The sequence below is a fragment of the Rhipicephalus sanguineus genome, chromosome 8 (assembly GCF_013339695.2).
Source record: "Rhipicephalus sanguineus isolate Rsan-2018 chromosome 8, BIME_Rsan_1.4, whole genome shotgun sequence".
Classification (NCBI taxonomy): domain Eukaryota; kingdom Metazoa; phylum Arthropoda; class Arachnida; order Ixodida; family Ixodidae; genus Rhipicephalus; species Rhipicephalus sanguineus.
Genome location: NC_051183.1, coordinates 121196975 through 121223277, shown reverse-complemented (window position 1 = coordinate 121223277; position 26303 = coordinate 121196975). Strand labels below are relative to the sequence as shown.

Genomic DNA, 26303 nt, shown 5'->3' with positions numbered 1-26303 from the left:
GCTTTTACACCCAACCACACCCATTGGGTGAAAGTTTGAAATTACACCCATTGTATAGGTGTAATCCTGCTTGGTACACCTATTTTTTGGGGTGTAGGGGTGTGAGTTATAGACACCAAGTTACACCCATACGGGTGTAAAGTGGTTTACAGTGTACTCTTCATCACAAAATTCCTGATATTGGGCTGGGCTCCACACGACACATTTAAACTATACTGGATAATGAAAACTATGATCTCTAGCAGCCCAAAGCCTGACAGAATACAATGTACGTATGTTTATCAAGGCGAAATCCTTCGATGCCTCACCAGGTGAGAAAATTCAACGTCAGCGTCGACCGTCGTCCCGCTGCTTGTGCGTCAACACGACTGAGCGCAAAAAATCACCACGCGATGACGCAACCATATGTCATTAGTACCTCAGATATTGCAATTTGTTTTCGTTACCATGATATATTCATGACGTCACTATGACGTAACCTCACTATATCATTAATTGCTTTAGGATCCGCCTATCACGGAGTCAATGAAAAACGAAGGGAGGTGCAGAAAGCGTGCAAGGCCTCCGACTGGAGGCCCTGCAAATCCGCGTAAGGTCCGAAAGCATTCGGAAGGGGAAGGGAGAGGATCAACGCATCGACTGGGCAGAAAAGAAAGGAGATGGTTTTCGCCTCGGAGTCGTGTTAGGCGAATGTGTAAGGGAGCGTCAGATTTTTTAATGTATTTACAATATCCCAAAAGGCTCTCGTGCGGGAGTATTGGATGTGTGGTATGATCACACTTACACGAAAGACAAAAACGGGACATAGATAACGCTACCACCCGTAACACAACTACTCAGACAACTTATGGAAAAAAGGTTGAGATACTTAAACTGTGAAATTAATACGTATTTACAGTGGAAACATGAAAGAGAATTCAAATATGAAGTGAAGATATGAAGCTTGATCACGTGAATTAAGACGCACACACAAACATTGAAAAGCACATACTAGCAGTTTGTATGTGCAGTCGTAGTTTAAAATCAGTGCCCTGATACCAAATATGTTAATATGTACTATAGTGAGCAATATGAAGTGCATCACCAAATTCAAATTTACTCAGTGATTACTTTCAATTGACTAATAAGAATGTGGCATGTTAAACTGGGTAGATGAGATTAAGAATTTTGTAGGTGTAACGTGGCAGCAGAAAGCACAAGACCGGGTTGATTGGCGGAAAATGGGAGAGGCCTTTTCCGTGCAGTGGGCGTAGACAGGCTTATTATTATTATTATTATTATTATTATTGTTATTATTATTATTATTATTAAACTGCCAGAGATGCCTTTCCGCTTGAGCATTCATTGTCATCAAACATTTGCGATTGCCAACTGTGCTTATCCACTGTGACCGTCAATATGTAATTGTAACGTTGCTTCTTATGTTGCTGACTACTATACGTATCAAAACTGGTAGTAATATCTAGTCTGTTAGGTGGAACCGTTTTCTGGTAACAAGATTTGAAATGATGGTAAGTTAGCTGGCGAACTCTATGACGACGCACGAATGCCCGTTTCTGACAATTGCACGGAGTAAGTCAGGCTATTTTTCTGTGCTGCTGAATTGGTTGGTGCTGGAGGCCCGTGTACTTAAGTTTAGGAGCACGTTAACGAACACCAGATGGTCAAAATTTCCGGAGCCCTGCACTACGGCGTCTCTCATAACGAAAACATGGTTTTGGGACGTTAAACGCCGACAGTTATTATCACGAATTCCTTCATTAGGCAAGATCAGTGAACAAACTTTTGATGTAAAGAATCTTCGCAAAAAATTGCAATGAGAAAGTGGTGGATCGATCCGCAAAAAAATTGGATTAGACAGTTTCTAACTTTGTATATGTTGAGTACTAGTATTTTCTCCCATCGGTAGGTGCCCCCGAAATACAAAAAGACAGCTCGTGAAATTCCCGCTTGCAGGCCATGCTTGCAGTGCTTCATAACGTTCCGCGTAAAATCTATATTTCTTTTGCGGTGGTTCACGACAGGGATAAGGAGACGGAATATTTCCTGTCACTGCTTCTGCTGAGGCGCGTCATCGCACAAATACCACCATCGTGGCTAGCCTGTCGGCTTTTAAGCAGCAGCACTTCCGGCCAAAGTTTGTGGTCGTTTTAACACGGAGAGCTAGAGGGCACTGCAATCATGGCGCCCATAAAGTCACCATAAAGCCCGTTCCAGTGACTTTAGGCGTCCAAGGCCGCGCAAGAGAGCGCGTCACGTGGTATTTCTTTCTTTTTTTCTTGTTTATCACGGGTATCTGTAGTATGCAGAAAAAAAAAAAAACAACTCTTACTTCATAGAGAGTTATAAACAATCTAATCGGACCTTTTACAAACCGATCTAGAACAATCTGCTTCAACCTTTCCGCCCAGCTCCGTTTATTCGAGAAGTGTTTATTTATTTTTGCTAATACGCAATTAGTCACAACAACAATTGTGTGAAACACTTGACGCAGTAATCAGCAAGATTCACTTGATGACGTCGTCATACAATGCATCATGACATTTTTAAACTCTGGCTCGAGATCGCTAGGTTAACTTGGATACCGTGGTCACGATGAGGAAATACTGCAAGAAGCGCTAAAAAAGAGCCATTGTGAAGGCTAAAAAGGTAGAAGAGTTTAGCCCGCCTACGCTTATTTAACCAGCCACTGCCCGCCTAACTTTATTTGATTCATACGGTTATGTGGGGAGAGTGGCGTCGACGTGACAGCGGTTCCACCTCGGCACGTTATTTTTACGCTGTGCCGCGATCTGATTAGATGTGCGAACGAATGTATCGTGGATTTATAAATATGGGTGCGGCAGAATCACTTCATTGGCCCCTAGTTTTGGCAAGACGTATTGATAAGCATATTCGAGGTCATAGAACTCACATGGAATGGCTTTTAGCTTTAAGTGGCTCCCTGAAGCTGCTTTCATTGACACGAGCGCCCGCCGGCAATGTAATAACCACCTTGCTTCCCGTGATGTGTGGGACTCGGACACGTCTAGGAAGCGCCGCATACTCTTGTTACAGTGCTTCCACACTGTGAGAACCCTTTTGTGTATCGCAAGCTGATTGCTTTACGAGACCGCAGCAATAATTCGCACCGGAGGGGAAGGCGGTGAACCAAAGGATGGTGTACTCACCTGGAACACCAGGCGGATTTCTTCTGCCGTGGGCGGAATGTCGTCTGGCGTAAGGTCGCGTTGAGTCATGGCGACGAATTCGGAGAAATTTATCGTTCCGTCGCCATTCTTGTCTACCACTGCGATCAATATCTCGAGGTCCTGCTGGGTCAGGTTGAAGCCCAACGCGCTCATCGCGGCGCCCAGCTCCTCGGCGGTAATCTGGCCATCGCCGTCTTTGTCGTACCATTCGAATTCTCTGCGCAGCTTCGCCAGCTCCTCCTCCGAGAACTCCTCCGAGCCGTCAGTGCCAACAGCAACGTCTCGTCTGCTCGGCTCCGGCGCGGCGCCATTGCTCGTTCTTGTGCTGCCATGGGCGTCGAGGAGGTTTTTGATGGACCTGGAGAAGCGGGCTTTCTTCGCCGGCGGTTCCATTCGAGGGCTCGGCATTGGCGCTTCTTCAGGCTGGTGTGTTGGCGGGGAGCGCTCCATGGCCGTGACTTGCGCTCCGCCGCCACTCCCACCGCAGCTGGTTCACCTTTCGAACAAGGTCACACGCCGGGATGATGATTGTGATCTTGTTTTGTGCCATAGATCCGCTACCTGGGCAAACCAAGAATCTACGAATCCGGCACGATACATGAATGTACTAAGTACATCACGTTACGTGATAACTAAGTATTTAATATGATCTTTTTAACAGCGGAGCTTCTTAACCGACTGGCAGTCGTGCAGAGCGAACAAAAAGCTATAATCATCATCAACGGGCATGAGCCATCTTCTTCTCCATCTCCGGCTTCGCTCCTAGAACACGTGCGCCGGTATTTCCTGCGTGCGCTGCAGTACCTCTGATGAGCGAGAGAACGGGTACACAGAAAGAGAGAGGGAGAGACAAAGAAAGTTATAGAAAGAAAGAGGCAGCCAGAAATAATGAGACAGAGAAAGAATAGAAAGAGAGAGAGGGCAAGGGACAGAAAAACATGTGGCTGATCCCTCTGATATAGGAATCGGTATAGAACACGAAAGTGAAACAGTTGGCACATAAGCGGAAGTCTTCGAAAGACTCGCGACTGGGATACATTGTCCGGAGACATTGCATTGCACGCGCCGGAGCATCGCGCAAATAACATGTGAACTGTTCGCAAACGGTGCAGGCTAAACCGAACGGGTTGTCACTGAATCGTTTGGTGAACTCGCGGTCCGCTGCAGCGAAGGGTGCATGATTTGCTGGTCGTGGACCATCCTGTGGGTGTGCTGGGCATCCTGCGTCGTATTGTCGAGCGGCGTCCCGCTGGCGGGTCGCTTCTGCGAAGATACGATCATTTCGGTCTTGGTTCGGTGTGTGTATGGCAGCCAGTAGGGTCGCGTTGCGGTCAATTTCTGGAAAGCGAGAGGCAGAGTTCTCAGCTTGAGCCGTGAACGCGCGAAGGCCTCCCGCTCCCCCCTGGCGTGTCCATCGCTGCACCAAATTCACTAGCGCGACGTTAGCTCGCCGACGTCGTTGTCTTTCGACAGCGCTTAATACCACAGTTCTCGTAGTCGCTGCCATCACACTCTTATCAATGGACAGCGGAGAAACACCGTGGGTGCATATGGAAGCTGCACTACGCTGCACACGCTAGCACAACGCGAAAGACGAAACACGTAACTGAATCGTCACCGAGTCAAATCAGCGCGTACAGCGCGTCGCAATTACAGCCTCCGCGATCAACTTCAGAAACATTTTCAGAGCTAATTGCGGAGGCCACGCTCCGCTGTGCTGAGTAGGGCGAACGCCACCTAGGTGGCGTTGGTAGTGCTTCTTGATGCCAGCGTCCCTTCGAATGGTGGCATCGAGGCGTGGTAGTGCTGAGACCACCGAAGCGTTCACTGTCGGTGCGCGGTAGTGTCATAATGCAGTACTTCTCTTTTCTGCTCGTAGGCGGCGGCACCGCCCCGAGCAAGAGCGCAGTTACACGGAGGAGTGTTAGATATATAAGGCGCGTGTGTGTAGCCCCCTGCAAACGCGTTTGTGGCGCAATGGGTTAAACGCTCGGCGATCTATCGTCGCGGACCGAGAGGTCGTGGGTTCGATTCCCAAATTTTCTACGTTTGTGGAACTTTTTATTCTGGTTTTTTTTTTCTTTGTATTATGTTCGTGTACATTTTAAGAACGTCATATCCGTGACGGAAATACGTCAGTGAAGTCTTGGTGGACCCCGGCATAAAACACTTTCGTGTTAAAAAGGTAGAGAGAGAAATACAGAAATAGAAATAAACAGAGACCAAAAATAGATATCAAAAAACAGGGAGAAAGTAAATGAAGAAAAAGAAATACACGCAGAAAGAAAGAGAAAATAGCGAGAAACAAGGCAGGCAGCTCCTTCTGGGGAACCTATTTTAACAGCGTAGCAGTTTAAGCCAGTCGTGTAGTTACCGGCACAGAAAAAAAAGTCAGAGTTTCGCCGCAAGGGCGAAGCAATGAATGCGATAGCGAGAAAAGCGGCCCGTGATGGACGCGCTGCTACGCTACAGAAACATCACGGGCCCCGGCAGCAAATACCACGCGAGCAGACAGCGGAAGGGCAAGGTTCTCCGTCCGCAAATATTAGCAGAAGCGAGCGAGCTGGCCGACGACTTTTAAATGCGCCCATTGCGCTCCTCGCGCCATCTCGCTGGTAATGAAGAAACGGTTATAAGCGCCTGCCGTGTCGGAGTGCTGCCAGCGGTAAAGGGTGTGTATATAACGCTCGCCATTAGCTACCTGAAGGATCTGCGTTTTGTGGCGTAGTGGTTAGCGCCACGCTCTGCAGAGCGAGAGGTCGCTAGTTCGATTCCGTGCTTCGGAAGCATTTTTCTGAATTATAGTTCTTTGGGACTTTTATATATATACATACCTATACATATACGGTGCATGACGGCGGTGACGGCGACGGCAAAAACCTGCCGAGACTGTCCATATAATTGCTATCGCAATAAGAAGAAGAAAACTACGCGCCGCGATGACGTTACTGCGCATTGTGGGGGCCGGGGTTAAGTTCCTTCCCACTGCTGCCACCAGTTGCGACGTTATTGTTGCGTCGTACCTGGACTCCATTTGCTGGCGTGACAGAGTATCCGGGTTGAGGAACTGACGCTTGCAAGTTGGGAAAACGAAAAGAAACAAGTTTACTGTCACTTTTTGTACACTTAATTACTCAGTGAAAAGGTAAGAGTTCAGGGACGAGCGAACTGGATGAGCATTTTAACGCATGCCCCAGAACCCCTTGTCTCACTCAGCACCGTCGTTATAACCCCTCCGGCTGGCTCCTCCTTCTTGATTGTAACGAATCACAGACACGACACCGCCCACCATGGCACCAGCCGAAAACACTGTTGCCGATGGTCGTTGCACTCGCTGATGGAGCAAAGTTCCTGCGGTCAATGAGACTCTTGTGGGGTCAGCCGGGAGAATGGGATACTCGGGCAAGTTCATCTGCCTCTCCCCAGAAGGGCACGAAAGGTGTTAAGGTGCCATCTTTGACGTCTCTCTGCTATTTCACGGTATCTCTGCCGCCCAACGGAGCTCGTACGAGGCTCTTCCCATTGTGGGGCGCTTCCCGTCGCGGGGAGGCCGTTTCTGGGATGGATGCAGGTGCCCCAGTAGTGTGAGAACGCATCTCCCGTCCATTCTCATAGACAGTGCGTCACCACCGATGGTCAGTCATAACAGCCTCCTCCCTCGCCAGTGGAGAAACGGAGGGTAGCAGTCACCGCTGCTGCTCGAAGGGACGACGGAATTCTCCGCCGTTGAATGCCAGAAGCTCGCCTTCGCTTGTTGCATTGTCTGGTTCGGCGTCTCTGAAACTCAACCACATGCACAAGCAATCATTCGGCCACCTCCGAGTACACCAGGGCAAAAGAGGGATGGCAAACAAACTTTCATTACTAGCTTTATATGAAAATCTCACACTCAAAACTCTCAGGACTCGCTAATTCTGAGAAACAAAAGGTGGTAATTTACTCAATCACACAAATTGATGCACGAGAAAAAATTTCAAATACCAATTTCGGGATATTGTGAAGAGCACCCTTGGATTGCTTAGAAAGAGCGGCTAAGCACGCCAGGGTTTCCATTCAATTTGCCCTGTTTATACTTAATTTCAAAATTATACTGCTGAAGAATCAAACTCCGCCTCAGATGGCGGCTGTTCTTTGATGTCGTGGTTTGTAGCCAGGTAAGAGGACAATGGTCAGTCTCTGCGGTGAACACGAGGCCTCCGAGATAACACTGCAATTCATGAATGGTCCACACAGTGCAAGCGCACTCCTTTTCCGAAGCGCAGTACGCCATCTCACGAGAGCTCAGTTTGCGGCTCAGGTTGAGCACGGGATGTTCGTTTCCATCGTCATCCTTCTGACACAGAACGGCACCTAGGCCTGGATCATTCATCACACTGGGCCATGAACTCTCAGTCGTAATCGGGAGCTCGCAGAACCGGACGGCTAATCAGTACAGCCTTCAGACTTAAGAAGGCAGCTTCCTTCTTTTCATCCCAGACTACGTTTGCCTGTTCTGTCCCGCGGATAGTCTGCTAACGCTGAGATATCAAGCTAAGATTTCTGAAACGTCGACCTACGTTGTGACCTAAATATTCTACGGTTGCTCTTGCAAAACAACCTTCTCGTCCCTTACGGTCAAAACACTTAACAATGGGTTCGACCGCGTCTCACAGGTGTCTGAACGATCGCTCATACTACAACGTTCGGAAAAGCTTAATAATGATCCGCTCATGTGATCACTCGATCAACAATTCCTCACAGAAAAAGAACAAAACCTAAGGGATAAACACTCTCTTCTACCAGGCCCATTCGGTTAAAGTTTCCTGCCCATGCCAACGCATCTGCGTAAACTACTGTGTTCTCCAGAGCGCTTCAATTACTCTCATTGTTATAGCGTTGCAAAAAACTAAGTACGAATAACCACTTACCTAATCCCTCTACGTGCGCGTAAAATGTCATCCTTACGTTACTTTACAACACACAGTGCACAACAAAAAAATAACCCTAAGTGCGAACACGCCAAAAGCACCTCACAACATTTTCATTGGTTTGATGCTGAAACCTTGCACCAAATGCCCGTTCATTCTTATAGCGCGTAACGAAAACTGCACCGCTGAGTGCCAAACTCATATCGCAAACTGATTTGGTCTTATGCTAATATCCCCTCAAAAGCCTATTCACCCCATATCGACATGAAAGTGAAAGCATACAATATCGCACTAAACCTTTCAAAACTAGAAAAGTTACAGTTTTCGCGGTAAAAACAGCTTCTTAGAAGTTCATCCTAATGATTGAGGAACTTGGATACTCTCGTCAGCCTTTTCTACTGCGCCGTCTTTTTCTTCTTAATACTTTACACCGCATCTTGTAACCAACAAAATTAAAATGACTGACGTCTGCATCTCCAACACAACCATGAGTAACCCTAGTTTGCGCGCACTTGCAAAATTACTCAAATTAACCGTTCCCCCCTCTCTCAATTATATACGCTTGAATCAACGCGGAAAAATACCGTGGCGCGCTTGTTCGTGCTCTAAGGAAGCGATTTTGACTGATGAAATACCAACGAAGCGGGCTTTCGCAACGGAGAAAAAGTATGCTAAAAGGAATGAAATAGTTAAGGTTGAATATAAGGGAAAATGTCTGGAGATGCAGAACATATTAAGCATGCCTTTGAGGAGCATTACAAAGAGCTGTTAAAGTCTAGAGTACCGAGCAGGCCTTGTTACGAGCATCATTTTTTATCAGCTTTGCCTAGATTAGACGCCGAAGAAACGGAAAAATTAGCAGCAGATATTACAGCTAAAGAGATTGAAATGGCCATAGCACACTTTAACCCAGGAAAGTCGCCATGTCCTGACGGCCTAACAGCAGCCTTTCACGACGCTTTCTGTCCTCAAATAGCCACGCTACTAGAACGGGTGTTTAAGGAGGCGTATCAAGCAGGACGCCCTCCACCGTCTTTCAAAAGGGCTTACACAGTCTTGATACCAAAAAGCGACGATAAGAATAAACTTAACAATGTAACAGGCTATAGATCAATTACGCTCACCAACGTAGATTGTAAAGTATTAGTGAAGGCATTTGCGAGCAGACTACAAGGTGTTGTTTGCGATATAGTAGGGCCGCATCAGACCTGCGAGATAAGAGGGAGTTCAATATTTACCAATATCCACGTGTCTCGCAGCATACTCGAAATTTATGATGCAGATTTTAGAAAAGTCGATATGTAGCAAATTGACTTAGAGAAGGCATTTGATAGAGTATGTCACGATATCCTGTTTCTATTCTCCGAAGAAGCTTCACCCCTAAAATAAAGAGAAATAAGTCAGGCAGTTCCTTCAGGGGAACCTCTTTATCTGCGTAGCTGGTTAAGCCGGCCGTGTACTTACCGACACGGGGAAAAAAGGAAAAGAAAACTACGCGCTCCGATGACGTTACTGCGCGTTGTCTAGGACCTAGTTTGACATTTGCTGTGCTATAGCCGATACACCGCTCCACCGTCTGCCCGTCTGCCTGGACACTGCGCACAACAGCTCGGACGCGCCAGATATGATGTCACGGCCAACTGCTCATATGCGCTGCTTCATTCCGTATAATGCCGACGCGCATAGGCGTGCGCAGGGTTCCCATTCATGGGGGGGGGGGGGGGGGGGGGGACGAAGGCTCGTCGCAGCGCACCGCCTCCATATTATGTCACTGTGTGGGGCTGATTCTGCGCCTCCCCTTAGGTGAATAGGGGGGGGGGGGCGGACCCCCCCCCCCTTGTGCGCACGCATGTGACGGCGGAGTGCGGTGCCTGACGCAGACCGAAACAAAGGTACGCACTGCCGAAGAGGAAGCCGCTTACAGGGAATCGCAGCGCGCTGCCAAGCGCGACTGCTGGACTCGACCCGTTTGAATTAGTCCACGAAGTAATACCAGGTAATACGGCTGAAGTGGCGAGAGGCGACTGTGCTTAAATAGAGTGGAAATTTGATTACTAGGCATCACTTCGAATGGCCAGGTCAGCCAGGAACCGATGAGCTCCGTTGTGCGTACAGCCTTGCGCCGCCAGTGCAACTAGGCCCGGCTTTCTTTATGTCATAACGCCATGTTCTCTGTTACAGGTGGCGTCCAGGTCGCACCACCGAACTATGTCTCTGGAAATGAAAATACACATCTCGAAGACCGCACATTCATCTACTACTACCGGCGAAAGGAATGGCATGGCGGTGACGCTTCGAACACCTTCTTATTAATGCGAAATCCATAAATGTCTCACCTAACGCGGAAATTGGCCATCGGCCGAGTCCGGCGGCGTCAACACTAGTGATAAAAAAGATCATCATAACGTGATGACGTCAGAGATGGTCATATTTTGTCACGTCATCGTGACGCCAAATAACGTGATGTCATATGACCTTGTCATCAAGTGACATCAACGCTTGGTCAAGGGTGCGACCGATCACGGAGACGGGGCAACGTCGAGTTGCAGAAAGCTCGCTGTGCCTGCGATCGGAAAGCACCGACCGATCAGAAAGCACCGCTTGGAGAGCGTCTTTAATAAAACATGGACTGTGCACATGTGAGCACAGGATGGAGTCCGATGCAAACTCGTGGTGGCCAAATTTCGGGAAGTAGTATAAATGAAAAAAAAATTAAATAAAATAAAATAAATAGGCAGATCCCCCCCGCATTCTGGAATTCGATTTCATCAGAAGCAGTCAGCGAGTAGCACCCTATGAAGGATTTGCCTCTTTGAACCAAGCGCTTTACAATGCTGTATAAAGGGTAGCTCATGGCCTGACGTGGCGTCGGTACTGACCTTAGTGCAGAGACGTCGTGTTCATCGCGATGAAGTGCGCGGTACGGTGCGATGATGTGAGTGTCGGAAGTAGCTCTCCTAGGAGTATTTGCGGAACGCTTGAATATAGCTTGCGGAGTCATAGGTGTGCATATGTATAGTGTATATTACACTGTTATAAAAAGCGTATAGCCAACACTGCAGTCATAATTCGCGTTGTTCGGACATGACAATCCTATAGTTTTTTTTTCTAGAAGCGGTTTGAAGCACTGGCGTTGCTCTGCGGTAGAATATCTGACTGCTTTGCAGAAGGCGTGGCTTCACTTCCGGCTCGAGCAGTGATTTTTATTCTTCGCTTCCGTCGCGATATCTCACCCATCGACAACACCGCCCACACCCGCACCGCATTTTATGCGAACAGACTCCTCGAGGCTGTTGCGTTAAGATTTCGCAAGGATGGTTTGATATGCACTGTGAGTGAATGCAAAACTTCATTCTGGCAAAGGAATCACCTGCCGCGCGCACCCGAATACCACGGCCGGGCCTCGGTATGCGGGTATGTGCCACACGTGACTGGAGGAAAGGATTTATCGCCGTACGCGACAGAAAAGTCACGTTATTCATGACGTGACCCGAATCGTATTCCTCATGCACTCACGCTCTTCTATGACAATTTTCGTGTGATGGTGCTCCAGATATCTTTGGCCAGAGTGAAAATTGGACGACGCACACTATGACGACGCTAACAAATGCGTGTTTCTTACAATTGCATCGAGTAAGTCACACTATTATTGGTTTTCCGCTTAATTTCCTAATTTGGCATGTTTAATTAACACACTTTTGAATCAACGAAGCTAGTCCCAAAATTCCATGCAGAAAGTTGTGGATCGGTTTGCAAATTATCCGATTAGACAGTTTCTAACGATATATATGTTAATCTACAGATGTTCACGAAATACCAAGAAAAATACCGCGTGACATGTCCGCTTGCACGTCTAGGAGCGCCGCGATTGTAGTGCTCCCTAATGCTCCGTGTAAAAACGATACGCTTCCCTCGTGACGTTTCGGGACAGCGATAAGCAGACGCAGCGTTTATCGTTTTGTTTTTGCCGCTAGTAAAACGTGCACCGCACACAAGTGAGCTCGTAGATGTCAGTAGCTTATAGATAGCATGTCCGATCCCGGATTTCGCTGAAGGTGAAATCGTAGAGGCCCGTGTTCTGTGCCATGACAGTGCACGTAAAAGAACACCAGATGGTCAAAATTTCCGGACCTCTCCAGCGCGGCATGCTTCATAATCTTATGGTGGCTTTGGCACGTAAGAACACATATATGATTATTATTATTATTATTAATATTATTGTATAAACGATGAATAAAATAATTTTATTTCGATGATTACATCGACGTCATCAGAGCCACAAACTCGTCGTAGCTTATTTTGCCGTCGCCGTCCGTGTCGGCCTCACGTGTAAACTCTTCGATCTCCTCGTCCGTCAGACCTTCTTCGTCGAACGCGGCGAAGAATCGGCGCAGCTCATCCAAGGTGAGGAAGCCGTTGCCGTGCCGGTCAATCAGCTGCGTGAGCAATCGAGGTGAAAAGTGCGTCTCACATGCACACACATACACAGAGTACACAAACGTGTACGATGAACATTTACTGGAGCATTTAATCGAGACTTTCATCTGTAAGAACAACCGGAACATTGCTGTAGTACGAAGTGCTGAGTACATTTTTAGCTCACGAAAACTACTCTGCAATGATATCACAAGACGTCTTTCACGGCCTGTTTTGCTCATTGACTTTGTTTACGTATTTCAGTTGGCAATAAGCTACTTGTCATTTATAGTGCAGACGTGGAACAGAGACTGATAGGGGCGCTTAGTTCATTTTTTTAACGTTGTTTTCTTTTCCATCTCAAAATATCAGTCGAAATTGTTTTGAAGCGCCCACGGCAGTATAACGAAAGCGTTGTATTTTCCTCGAACAAATCCACGCGTGATTGATCCGTGCATACGCATCCTACACGTACAGGGGTTTCGTGGTCGGAAGTGTTAAGAGTAGAGTTAAAAGCGATGGATAAAATGCTATTTCTGCTTCCTTCTTTGCCAACTTTTTGCCTTTTTTCACCGCTTCCGTTAAAACAAGCAATTTCAGTAATTCTCGTAGGATTACTTGCAGGTTCCCATTATTGAAAATGGCGGTAAATTAATCAAAGCATCGAAGTACAAAATACGTTTATGCTCCCGTCGCGAATAGTTCCAAATTGATATGGGAGTGACCCCGCGGGACTATAAGAAACACCTCCTAAGGCAGGTGCTACACTGCAAACCGTTTCACACCCTTATAGGTGTATTTGCGATAAAACACCTATCGTACACCCTTTTTTTCTGTCAATATTATCCGAAAGGGTGTAATGTCTTCTTTGCACACCCTTCGCACACCCTTTTTTCATTTTTGGGTGTACAATGGGTGTATGTTCTGTTAAACACCCATGGGTGTTCTTTGGATTTTACACCTATGGGTCAATTCACGCAGTGAATTGACCCGTAGGTGTAAACAGGTATCGTTGTACTGCTGAATGCAATTAACTGAGACATTGAACACCACGGGCAACGCCTCCTGAAACCACGGGTCACCACCCTGTTCGACAGAGCGTCTTGGCACAGGATACTGTTTCACGAGGCACATGAGTGTGAAGCTACCTGCTCGTGAATCAGTAATGGTTCACCTTGGTCTGCTAAGCTTGCCACTCAATTTTCATTCTTTTAGTTGTGCATCACAAGTCTGCTGTAATTGCAAAGACGCATGTATTTCGCCTACTTTATTAGGCAAGTGGTAGTGAAAATAAAATGCAGCATTGTCGTGCCTGAGGTTCTGAATGCAGTGAGTCAACTGATGTTACTTATTTTGAGCTCACATATATTTAAGCCTTTACATCCAGATTTATTTTTGAGAAATCATTTCCAAAATAATTTCATTTATTGCTTGATTGGATTGACACGTTGAATGAATGCCCGAAATACATTCGGAATAATATATGTATTTGTTTAGCATTCATAAGCATTTGTTCAGTTTAGAGACAGTTGGCTTCACTGCTCTGTGATCATCGCAAACACCTCTCCTAACGCTTAATCTATAGCATACATATACAGTGAAATCTCGTTGACACGATTCTGCATAATACGTTTTTTAGCCTAATACGTTTTCGTTTTTATTTCCTGCCAACATCCCTTGAAAATAATGCATTTTCATGAGTTTAATACCATCACATTTTTGCCAAAACTGGATAATACGACCGCGAAAGTGGATCTTGACCGATATATCGAGAAATCATGCGTTTATTCTTCGCTATGACAGCTCGCACCGCGTTCCAACAAGCCACGATCTGCGCGTAGCAGAGCCGCTGAGACCACAGCAGTACCAGTTTAGCGGCGAAAAGATCGCTGCTAGGCGATCTTTTCTTTGAGATTATATATTACATATATATTGCCGCTTTGTGAGGGCCTCCCCTCCAGTGAAGGGAGACTTTAAAGGGACACTAAAGGCAAATAACAATTTATGTCAGAGTGAAAGCCCAATGTATGACAACTTCTAAAACGGCAATATTATCAACAGCAGTGCCCTACTTACCGAGAAATTGAGCTAAATGTATCACATGATGAGCGCCACGAGTGGGACATTTTCGAAGTGATCCCGATGACGTAGGGAAGTCGGCCTACAATAACTCACTAGTAATCAAACTAGCAGCAGTAAAAAAAGAACATTCCGAGCATCAAAAGACGTAATAAAATGCTGTTTGTTCGTTTCCGCTTGATTCATGGAAAACAAAACCTTCGTGGCGTTGCCATGGGGAACGGCGCGCGTGGTTCAAAGGTTCCGTTTTCGCCGAACTGTGCCTCGCCCGTCTCAGTGGTAGTTTCGGGATCGCGTACTGCCGTGCGTGTTTTGCGCGCTCGTGAAAGTCGCTCTGACAGAAAGTTCGACAAAATGCCGCATGCGTGTGATATTGCCGGATGCCCGAATGGTGCACAACGCCAGTGCTGCAGCAAGGAAACCGGTGTGTCCTTTCACTGGGTGCCGCGGAATGAACCCTTACGCTCGAAGTGGCTTAGTGTCATGCCATTGCGCCAGTGTGCTAAACAGTCAAAACCTCTGCGTGTGTGCTCGCTGCACTTTCGTACTGAGGATTACGAGACCAGCCGCAACTTGGTGACGGCTTTGAATGTGCCCATCCGAGCAAGTCTTTGCCGCAGCGCCGTTGTTGCTACTGTGGGTCCCGCTACTTCCGTTCGGCTGCTACTAGTGTCGGCGGCCGCGCAGTAAAAGCGGGCAACGTTGGGCACGGCAGCAGTGACGTATGAGAGTCGTATTTTCAGGCGGGAGATTTGAAGCGCGCTAACGCGATGCGGACCACTAAAAACGTGATTTTATTTCAAAATAAGCACTTCCTTGGCACAAAAGCAGCACTACGAGGTTTCTGGACCGCTATTTCAACAATCAACGTCGACTTAATACTTGCCTTTAGTGTCCCTTTAAGCCCTGCTTGTAGTCAAGCAGCCCTTACCGTGTCGTCGCAATGCTTACTGCGATTCGAATACACTGTGTAAAGCATAACAAAATATAACACTGCCGCAGAAAGAAAGCTGCGCGCTGCGCCCACGCGACCCAACAACGGCCGGGGCGCCACCTCCTCTGCCGGCGCCAGCCGCCGCGCGTGCGCAGCGCGCGGAACAGCTCTATCACTGCTATCACCACGTGACCTAAGCAACGCGCTCAGACACGCCGCCGGACTCCATCGTTTTCTGCGTGTGTTGTGCATCGCCTCCCGATCGGTCGAGTTTTGGAATCGGTGTGTTTCGGTTGTTTGAAGTGTGCGTGCGCTGTGTGCTCGTCCTTTACCTTCTGCCAGTGCTGCTTATTACGAAGATGCACTATACTCAAAGGGAGACCTGCAGCTTCATATCGTGGAGCACTCGAACTGAAACGGTATGTACCACTATCACGTTGCTACGGCCAGCGCTTTGTTAACTCCGAGAGCGCGATCTAATGCCGCTAACTAAGCTTTTCTTAACTGGTTGACGATCGGTGAGCATTTGTTAACGTAGCGAGCATATGTGAGTGTATTGTTTCATCGGGATGAAGGCAAAGTTGTGTGACATTAGGCGCGGGCAAGCTTTGCTTTGTTTGGTGTTGAAAGCAGTGTGCGCATGCGCGGCTGTGATTCGGTGGGGGATTTGAACGCAGTTGTGGCGGTGCCCTCCTGTCGGCGGTGGTGTTGGAAGGGGGCCCCGCTCTCGATGAACCACTATTTTGATTTAAGAATAGTTGGGTTGTGACGGCGCCTGTTACCTCTAAGCGTCAAGCGTGTCTAAGGCGCGTATGCTTCGGCCTGTTGGTAATTCAAGTGCATTTTTTTCGCACAAGAAAAAAAAAACAGGACAGAAAACAACGACGTGGTGTCCGCGTCGTTCTTTTCCGTCCGTGTTCGTTTTGTGCGCGAAAACTACCGTGATGCTCGGGTTGATGCGTGTGGGTCATTTTAACGCAGCATGTTGCTTCGTTTTAGGTACGCCGCGCGAAGCTCGCCTCAGTGCAAATACATTCCGTTTCGTTAAATTCGTACCGACGTTTTAATTCATCCGTAACATAGGTTTCCTGATAATGCCGGCACCCGTGCACGGGGAGCCGTTCGTTAAACTTGACTTGTGTTCGAATGAATTTTTCATGTCTGTGTGTGGCCGAATCGCCTTAACTACCTGAACTGTGCAAGCGCTAGTTCGAGCATCAGTGTGCACGTAGACGTGCGCAGGGTTCCCCATCAGGGGGGAGGGAAGTAGGAAGGTTAATCGCTGCCCCCCTCCCCCGCCTTACTACAAAGTCAAAGTAGGGGGCAGACTTTGCGCCCCCCCCCCCTCTGTCTGAATTGACTAGGGGGGTGCGCCCCCCCCCCTTCGTGCGTACGCTTGAGTGCCCGCGTTCGAGCACAATTTATTTTATTCTATTTGTTTCCATTATGTCTAGCTTTCATTATTTTGTTGTGGTTATTAAGAGTTATATGCGCCTCGCCTCGCTTTGGCGTTGTAACTTCGCTAAATACTTTTACATGTACAAACATTAAAAAACGCAGTTTGTACGACCACCTCCAATGATATTATTTGGTAAAAGACAAGCCTAATGATTTATAAGACATTTGATTATAAGATTTATAAGACATTCAAGGCTGCAACTTGCAGCCTTGAAGAGAAGTCCTTGTGCAGAGTTTTGTTTTATATGCTTTTTATCGCTGTGCAGGAATCCTTCATGCCACTAAAGAATGCTCCTTTTTCTTTAAAAATGCGGATGATATTTGTCAAATAGTACTTTCTCTTTCCCAAACAAGCTAATTGCACGTAGAAAAGCTGTTAATTCTCTCCAGTTCCATATGGGCCATGTTATGAGCTTCATTTTTGGATGGTACTATCGTGAACAATATGAGCTCGAACACGCGAGCGCGTGGCGAACAGCCTTGAACCTTACGTCGGCTGATTCGCAGCGGCTGGAGTCACTGTATATGCTACCTACAGGTAGCATATACAGTAACTCTAGCAGCGGCGGCTGTCGGAAACAAAGCGGAAAGGGCGCCGCGCTTCCACTAGCTGTTGACCCTCCCGCTTCGATATTGTTGATGCGAAACGGCATCTTAGAGTGTGTCAGTGGCCGCTAGCGGTGATATGAATTCCCATCAACGCGAACAGCCACATCAGACTAGGTAGCTGCTGAGATATCGGCTGTGACGTAGACTGCCACGATGCGCAGGCCATGCTTGCGCATCGGTATCTCGGTGGTGTCGGCTGAGGATTTTGCTGCGCCTCATTTATTTGTTTTGTTATCATTGCTAGCGGTCATTGGCACGCAATCAGCCGACATCTCGCAGCAACGCTAGCGAGGCGGGGAGTACCAACAGTCAGCGGAACAGCGCCCCCCTCTCCCCTCCAGTTTCTGCAGCGCCATCCACGTATCACCCTATCTCTGTTTTAAGGCTATTTTCCACGTGCTCTCATGTTCGAGCTCATATTACTCAAGATAGCACACGGTACAGAAACTGTTATTTACTGAAACAAATAATTGAAGTCTGCGTAGCGCTTTCCAGACAACGATCTTTTATTTTTTATCATGCAGGGAGCGAGCGTTCCAATAACACCTTGCATTGTGTACGATGGCCCCGATCTTCCCTATGCAAGCAAGCTTTTCCTCCATGTGGACAAAGAACTGCTCTTCAGTGGGTCCAATGCCAAAGAATGAGTAGCTGCACTCATGGCAGCACATTGGCTGTTAAATATCGACTGCCATCACAAGGCGTTCAACGTTCTTGTCGCTGTTGAATGGCTCCTTCTTGGCCAGTGGGTAATGACTCCGAGGACACAAGTAGTAAAGCTCCTGAAGATTTTCAAGAAGGCCTAGAAAATAGGCCTTAGCTTCTGCTTAAAGTATGTCGCCAGCTGTGATTAACTCGAGCTTAAGCCATAAAGTTATATTTTCATATGGTAACGAGTAGTTATTTGTTTTACATTATACAGAAACGAATACTATGGCGGTACTAGTATTTCATTTCAATTTCTTGCTCATTTTCTTGTGACATTTTAATACAAGCCATATTGCCCCTGCCGATTTCAGCATGTTCTCACAGGTCATTCCACTTTGTGGGTTATTGGCTTAGTTTTTATATTCAAGGGAGTTTGTGACTTTTTTGCAGTAGTTTTAATAATTGAGATCTTTTGCTATTGAAACTTTTGCTTAACAAAACTGTCAGTACTTGTCAGTGAAATCATTGCATCGAATATTGTTTTAAAAATTTATTTTTGAGCTATATGACAAGCTTTAAGTTTTGTCAATATTTTTAAAGGAAATAAATACTCGTTTTATTCAGTTACCAATGATTCTGTTGTCTTTGCTTGGAAAGGGATAATCTTTAAATTTCCTTGAACATGCCCGTGTAAAATTTGATTGAACTGTTGTTATGTAGGTAATGCTTCTGCAGGGCTGTCGTGGTCATAACGTGTCTATTCCCATGCATTTCCTGCATATTACCGCATTCAGCATGCGCTGCAACGTGCGCGTCATGGCCCGATTGCTCACTTTTTTGTGTTGGAGCCACAATCCATTGCTTTTGAGAAAGTGGGAAAGATTTCATAATTCCAGCAATGTGCACGGTTTTCTACTTCACTCATGTACTTTCCATAAAAGAGATAATATGGAGGCCTGCTGTGGAAAACGACATTCTGAGTCCTTAAAATGTTGCGTGAGTTGTCACGGAGCATTGATACCCTGCTCGTCTATCAGCTACAGCTGTGTGATGACAGTGTTTACCCTACTAAGAAAGTCGACAACAGGCACATTGGTGTGGGCACTGCTGGAATTTTGAAACTTTACCAATCCACTTTCTCATCAAGGAATTGCACATTTCTGAACTATCTCTTTAACAGGAGAATGGCCAGACCGTACCTTGTGTGTCCAGTTGATTTCAAACACATGCACTGATGTTATGCAGCCCATTTAAGACGATGGCACCTTATTTTATCAACTGCATAAGTGCAGGTATAAGAAGTGGCACCAATATTTCCCTTCTGGGAAGGGCAACTTCAGCGGGAAAATTCATTCTGGGGTGCGCCCGAAGGGACCAGGTGTCTGTAGTGCCCCAAGGGGGCTGACAGGGAAGAAGGTTCATTTGTGCTTCTCCCTGTAACTGCTACCTTTTCGAGGGCGGTTTCATCTATTACACCCACTCGCACGGGGTGTAGCTTGTTCTAAGACCCATACTGCACTATACGCCTGTGTTACAATGAAGCATGTTAAATTGATTCCTCATGAAGTGGAAATAACGCCCTTGCTTCATATTTTGACACAAACGCCTTGGTCATTTTGTGCTCCATGTCATTTGTGCTCCTTGTTTGGCGGCATACGCGATGCCGCTCCACACACTCGAGAAAGGTCATTGAATTACCGTAGAATTTGTCTCGGATGTACGAGCTTTGTGTTTATAAAAGCTTGACTTTATTTGTACTATTGGATAACGTGTGGAACATCTTGCAATGTGTGTCAACACATTTTAGGTAATGACTTTGTATTCAGTCACGATTGCACTGTATATGTAAGATGCCGTGCTTCATATGCACCACAAAATCAGTGCTGCTGCCAGCATTTTCCTTCTGTGGCAGGAGCCACTATAATAGGTCATGCGCCCTTGAAAGGACTGGCTAAAGGGTAAGCTTTCTAGCGTTTCAATGGGAGCCAAATGGGAGGGGGGAACCACTCGAATTATGGAAATTTTTGCCTGGGTGTTTGGGTGTAATTGTGCATAAACACCCTACACCTTTTTTCATTTGGGTGTAATATGCTTTTACACCCAACCACACCCATTGGGTGAAAGTTTGAAATTACACCCATTGTATAGGTGTAATCCTGCTTGGTACACCTATTTTTTGGGGTGTAGGGGTGTGAGTTATAGACACCAAGTTACACCCATACGGGTGTAAAGTGGTTTACAGTGTACTCTTCATCACAAAATTCCTGATATTGGGCTGGGCTCCACACGACACATTTAAAACTATACTGGATAACGAAAACTATGATCTCTAGCAGCCCAAAGCCTGACAGAATACAATGTACGTATGTTTATCAAGGCGAAATCCTTCGAGTGCCTCACCAGGTGAGAAAATTCAACGTCAGCGTCCGACCGTCGTCCCGCTGCTTGTGCGTCACACGACTGAGCGCAAAAAATCGCCACGCGATGACGCAACCATATGTCTATTAGTACCTCAGATATTGCAATTTGTTTTTCGTTACCATGATATATTCATGACGTCACTATGACGTAACCTCACTATATCATTAATTGCTTTAGGATCCGCCTATCACGGAGTCAATGAAAAACGAAGGGAGGTGCAGAAAGCGTGCAAGGCCTCCGACTGGAGGCCCTGCAAATCCGCGTAAGGTCCGAAAGCATTCGGCGGAGGGGAAGGGAGAGGATCAACGCATCGACTGGGCAGAAAAGAAAGGAGATGGTTTTCGCCTCGGAGTCGTGTTAGGCGAATGTGTAAGGGAGCGTCAGATTTTTTAATGTATTTACAATATCCCAAAAGGCTCTCGTGCGGGGAGTATTGGATGTGTGGTCTGATCACACTTACACGAAAAGACAAAAACGGGACATAGATAACGCTAACCACCCGTAACACAACTACTCAGACAACTTATGGAAAAAATGTTGAGATACTTAAACTGTGAAATTAATACGTATTTACAGTGGAAACATGAAAGAGAATTCAATATGAAGTGAAGATAGAAGCGTGATCACGTGAATTAAGACAGCACACACAACATTGAAAGCACATACTAGCAGTTTGTATGTGCAGTCGTAGTTTAAATCAGTGCCTGATACCAAATATGTTAATATGTACTATAGTGAGCAATATGAAGTGCATCACCAAATTCAAATTTACTCAGTGATTACTTTCAATTGACTAATAAGAATGTGGGCATGTTAAACTGGGTAGATGAGATTAAGAATTTAGTGTAGGTGTAACGTGGCAGCAGAAAGCACAAGACCGGGTTGATTGGCGGAAAATGGGAGAGGCCTTTTCCTTGCAGTGGGCGTAGACAGGCTTATTATTATTATTATTATTATTATTATTATTATTAGATTAGTATTATTATTATTATTATTAATCTGCCAGAGATGCCTTTCCGCTTGAGCATTCATTGTCATCAAACATTTGCGATTGCCAACTGTGCCTTATCCACTGTGACCGTCAATATGTAATTGTAATGTTGCTTCTTATGTTGCTGACTACTATACGTATCAAACTGGTAGTAATATCTAGTCTGTTAGGTGGAACCGTTTTCTGGTAACAAGATTTGAAATGATGGTAAGTTAGCTGGCGAACTCTATGACGACGCACGAATGCCCGTTCTGACAATTGCACGGAAGTAAGTCAGGCTATTTTTCTGTGCTGCTGATTGGTTGGTGCTGGAGGCCCGTGTACTTAAGTTTTAGGAGCACGTTAACGAACACCAGATGGTCAAAATTTTCCGGAGCCCTGCACTACGGCGTCTCTCATAACGAAAACATTGGTTTGGGGACGTTAAACGCCGACAGTTATTATCACGAATTCCTTCATTAGGCAAGATCAGTGACAAACTTTTGATGTAAGAATCTTCGCAAAAAATTGCAATGAGAAAGTGGTGGATCGATCCGCAAAAAAATTGGATTAGACAGTTTCTAACTTTGTATATGTTGGAGTACTAGTATTTTCTCCCATCGGTAGGTGCCCCCGAAATACAAAAAGACAGCTCTGTGAAATTCCCGCTTGCAGGCCATGCTTGCAGGCTTCATAACGTTCCGCCGTAAATCTATATTTCTTTTGCGGTGGTTCACGACAGGGATAAGGAGACGGAATATTTCCTGTCACTGCTTCTGCTGAGGCGCGTCATCGCACAAATACCACCATCGTGGCTAGCCTGTCGGCTTTTAAGCAGCAGCACTTCCGGCCAAAGTTTGTGGTCGTTTTAACACGGAGCGCTAGAGGGCACTGCAATCATGGCGCCCATAAAGTCACCATAAAGCCCGTTCCAGTGACTTTAGTCGTCCAAGGCCGCGCAAGAGAGCGCGTCACGTGGTATTTCTTTCTTTTTTTCTTGTTTATCACGGGTATCTGTAGTATGCAGAAAAAAAAAAACAACTCTTACTTCATAGAGAGTTATAAACAATCTAATCGGACCTTTTACAAACCGTTCTAGAACAATCTGCTTCAACCTTTCCGCCCAGCTCCGTTTATTCGAGAAGTGTTTATTTATTTTTGCTAATACGCAATTAGTCACAACAACAATTGTGTGAAACACTTGACGCAGTAATCAGCAAGATTCATTTGATGACGTCGTCATACAATGCATCATGACATTTTTAAACTCTGGCTCGAGATCGCTAGGTTAACTTGGATACCGTGGTCACGATGAGGAAATACTGCAAGAAGCGCTAAAAAAGAGCCATTGTGAAGGCTAAAAAGGTAGAAGAGTTTAGCCCGCCTACGCTTATTTAACCAGCCACTGCCCGCCTAACTTTATTTGATTCATACGGTTATGTGGGGAAAGTGGCGTTGACGTGACAGCGGTTCCACCTCGGCACGTTATTTTTACGCTGTGCCGCGATCTGATTAGATGTGCGAACGAATGTATCGTGGATTTATAAATATGGGTGCGGCAGCATCACTTCATTGGCCCCTAGTTTTGGCAAGACGTATTGATAAGCATATTCGAGGTCATAAACTCCTATGGAATGGCTTTTAGCTTTAAGTGGCTCCCTGAAGTGCTTTCTTTGTTGACACGAGCGCCCACCGGCAATGTAATAACCACCTTGCTTCCCATGATGTGTGGGACTCGGACACGTCTAATCCGGAAGCGCCGCATACTCTTGTTACAGTGCTCCCACGCTGTGCAACCCTTTGGTGTATCGCAAGCTGATTGCTTTACGAGACCGATGCAATAATTCGCACCGGAGGGGAAGGCGGTGAACCAAAGGATAGGCGTACTCACCTGGAATATCACGCGGATTTCTTCTGCCGTGGGCGTACTGTCGCGCGGCGTAATGTCGGGGAGCGTAATGTCACCTGCATTCTTGGCGACGAATTCGGAGAAATTTATCATTCCGTCGCCATCCATCCTGTCTACCTCTGCGATCTCCATCTCGAGCTCCTCCTGGGTCAGGTTGAAGCCCAGTACGCTCATCATGGCGCCCAGGTCCTCGGCGGTGATCTGGCCATCGCCGTCTTTGTCGTACCACTCGAATTCTCTGCGCAGCTTCGCCAGCTCCTCCTCCGAGAACTCCTCCGAGCCGTCAGTGCCAACAGCAACGTCTCGTCTGCTCGGCTCCGGTGCGGCGCCATTGCTCGTTCTTGTGCTGGCATGGGCGTCCAGGAGGTTTTTGATGGACCTGGAGATGCGGCTTTCTTCGCCGGCGGTTCCATTCGAGGGCTCGGCATTGGCGCTTCTTCAGGGTGGTGTGTTGGCGGGGAGCGCTCCATGGCCGTGACTTGCGCTCCGCCCCCCTCCACCCCGCCACTCCCACGCAGCTGGTTCACCTTTCGAACAAGGTCACACGCCGGATGATGATTGTGATCTTGTTTTGTTGCCATAGATCCGCTACCTGGGCAACCAAGAATCTACGAATCCGGCACGATACATGAATGTACTAAGTACATCACGTTACGTGATAACTAAGTATTTAATATGATCTTTTTAACAGCGGAGCTTCTTAACCGACTGGCAGTCGTGCAGAGCGAACAAAAGCTATAATCATCATCAACGGGCATGAGCCATCTTCTTCTCCATCTCCGGCTTCGCTCCTAGAACACGTGCGCCGGTATTTCCTGCGTGCGCTGCAGTACCTCTGATGAGCGAGAGAACGGGTACACAGAAAGAGAGAGGAGAGACAAAGAAAGTTATAGAAAGAAAGAGGCAGCCAGAAATAATGAGCAGAGAAAAGAATAGAAGAGAGAGAGGGCAAGGGACAGAAAAACATGTGGCTGATCCTCTATATAGGAATCGGTATAGAACACGAAAGTGAAACAGTTGGCACATAAGCGGAAGTCTTCGAAAGACTCGCGACTGGGATACATTGTCCGGACATTGCATTGCACGCGCCGGAGCATCGCGCAAATAACATGTGACTGTTCGCAAACGGTGCAGGCTAAACCGAACGGGTTGTCACTGAATCGTTTGGTGAACTCGCGGTCCGCTGCAGCGAAGGGTGCATGATTTGCTGGTCGTGGACCATCCTGTGGTGTGCTGGGCATCCTGCGTCGTATTGTCGAGCGGCGTCCCGCTGGCGGTCGCTTCTGCGAAGATACGATCATTTCGGTCTTGGTTCGGTGTGTGATGGCAGCCAGTAGGGTCGCGTTGCGGTCAATTTCTGGAAAGCGAGAGGCAGAGTTCTCAGCTTGAGCCGTGAACGCGCGAAGGCCTCCCGCTCCCCCCTGGCGTGTCCATCGCTGCACCAAATTCACTAGCGCGACGTTAGCTCGCCGACGTCGTTGTCTTTCGACAGCGCTTAATACCACAGTTCTCGTAGTCGCTGCCATCACACTCTTATCAATGGACAGCGGAGAAACACCGTGGGTGCATATGGAAGCTGCACTACGCTGCACACGCTAGCACAACGCGAAAGACGAAACACGTAACTGAATCGTCACCGAGTCAAATCAGCGCGTACAGCGCGTCGCAATTACAGCCTCCGCGATCACTTCAGAAACATTTTCAGAGCTAATTGCGGAGGCCACGCTCCGCTGTGCTGAGTAGGGCGAACGCCACCTAGGTGGGCGTTGGTAGTGCTTCTTGATGCCAGCGTCCCTTCGAATGGTGGCATCGAGGCGTGGTAGTGCTGAGACCACCGAAGCGTTCACTGTCGGTGCGCGGTAGTGTCATAATGCAGTACTTCTCTTTTCTGCTCGTAGGCGGCGGCACCGCCCCGAGCAAGAGCGCAGTTACACGGAGGAGTGTTAGATATATAAGGCGCGTGTGTGTAGCCCCCTGCAACGCGTTTGTGGCGCAATGGGTTAAACGCTCGGCGATCTATCGTCGCGGACCGAGAGGTCGTGGGTTCGATTCCCAAATTTTCTACGTTTGTGGACTTTTATTCTGGTTTTTTTTTTCTTTGTATTATGTCGTGTACATTTTAAGAACGTCATATCCGTGACGGAAATACGTCAGTGAAGTCTTGGTGGACCCCGGCATAAAACACTTTCGTGTTAAAAAGGTAGAGAGAGAAATACAGAAATAGAAATAAACAGAGACCAAAAATAGATATCAAAAACAGGGAGAAAGTAAATGAAGAAAAAAAATACACGCAGAAAGAAAGAGAAAATAGCGAGAACAGGCAGGCAGCTCTCTTCTGGGAACCTATTTTAACAGCGTAGCAGTTTAAGCCAGTCGTGTAGTTACCGGCACAGAAAAAAAAAGTCAGAGTTTCGCCGCAAGGGCGAAGCAATGAATGCGATAGCGAGAAAAGCGGCCCGTGATGGAGCGCGCTGCTACGCTACAGAAACATCACGGGCCCCGGCAGCAAATACCACGGCGAGCAGACAGCGGAGGGCAAGGTTCTCCGTCCGCAAATTTAGCAGAAGCGAGCGAGCTGGCCGACGACTTTTAAATGCGCCCATTGCGCTCCTCGCGCCATCTCGCTGGTAATGAAGAAACGGTTATAAGCGCCTGCCGTGTCGGAGTGCTGCCAGCGGTAAGGGTGTGTATATAACGCTCGCCATTAGCTACCTAAGATCTGCGTTTTGTGGCGTAGTGGTTAGCGCCACGCTCGCAGAGC

The 26303-nt window shown here is 47.1% G+C and overlaps 1 protein-coding gene across 1 annotated transcript in view; it reads right to left on the bottom strand.

Moving 5' to 3' along the window:
* Positions 1 to 12354: 12354 nt before the first annotated feature.
* Positions 12355 to 26303, bottom strand: part of LOC119403471 (calmodulin-like) — a 15198-nt gene continuing 1249 nt past the window's right edge. Inside the window, exons 2-3 of the mRNA XM_037670402.1 lie at positions 23525 to 23921; positions 12355 to 12534 (exon numbers count right to left, since the gene is read on the bottom strand). Of these exons, the coding sequence (XP_037526330.1) occupies positions 12355 to 12534; positions 23525 to 23921 (577 nt within the window). The remainder of the gene's footprint in view (positions 12535 to 23524; positions 23922 to 26303) is intronic.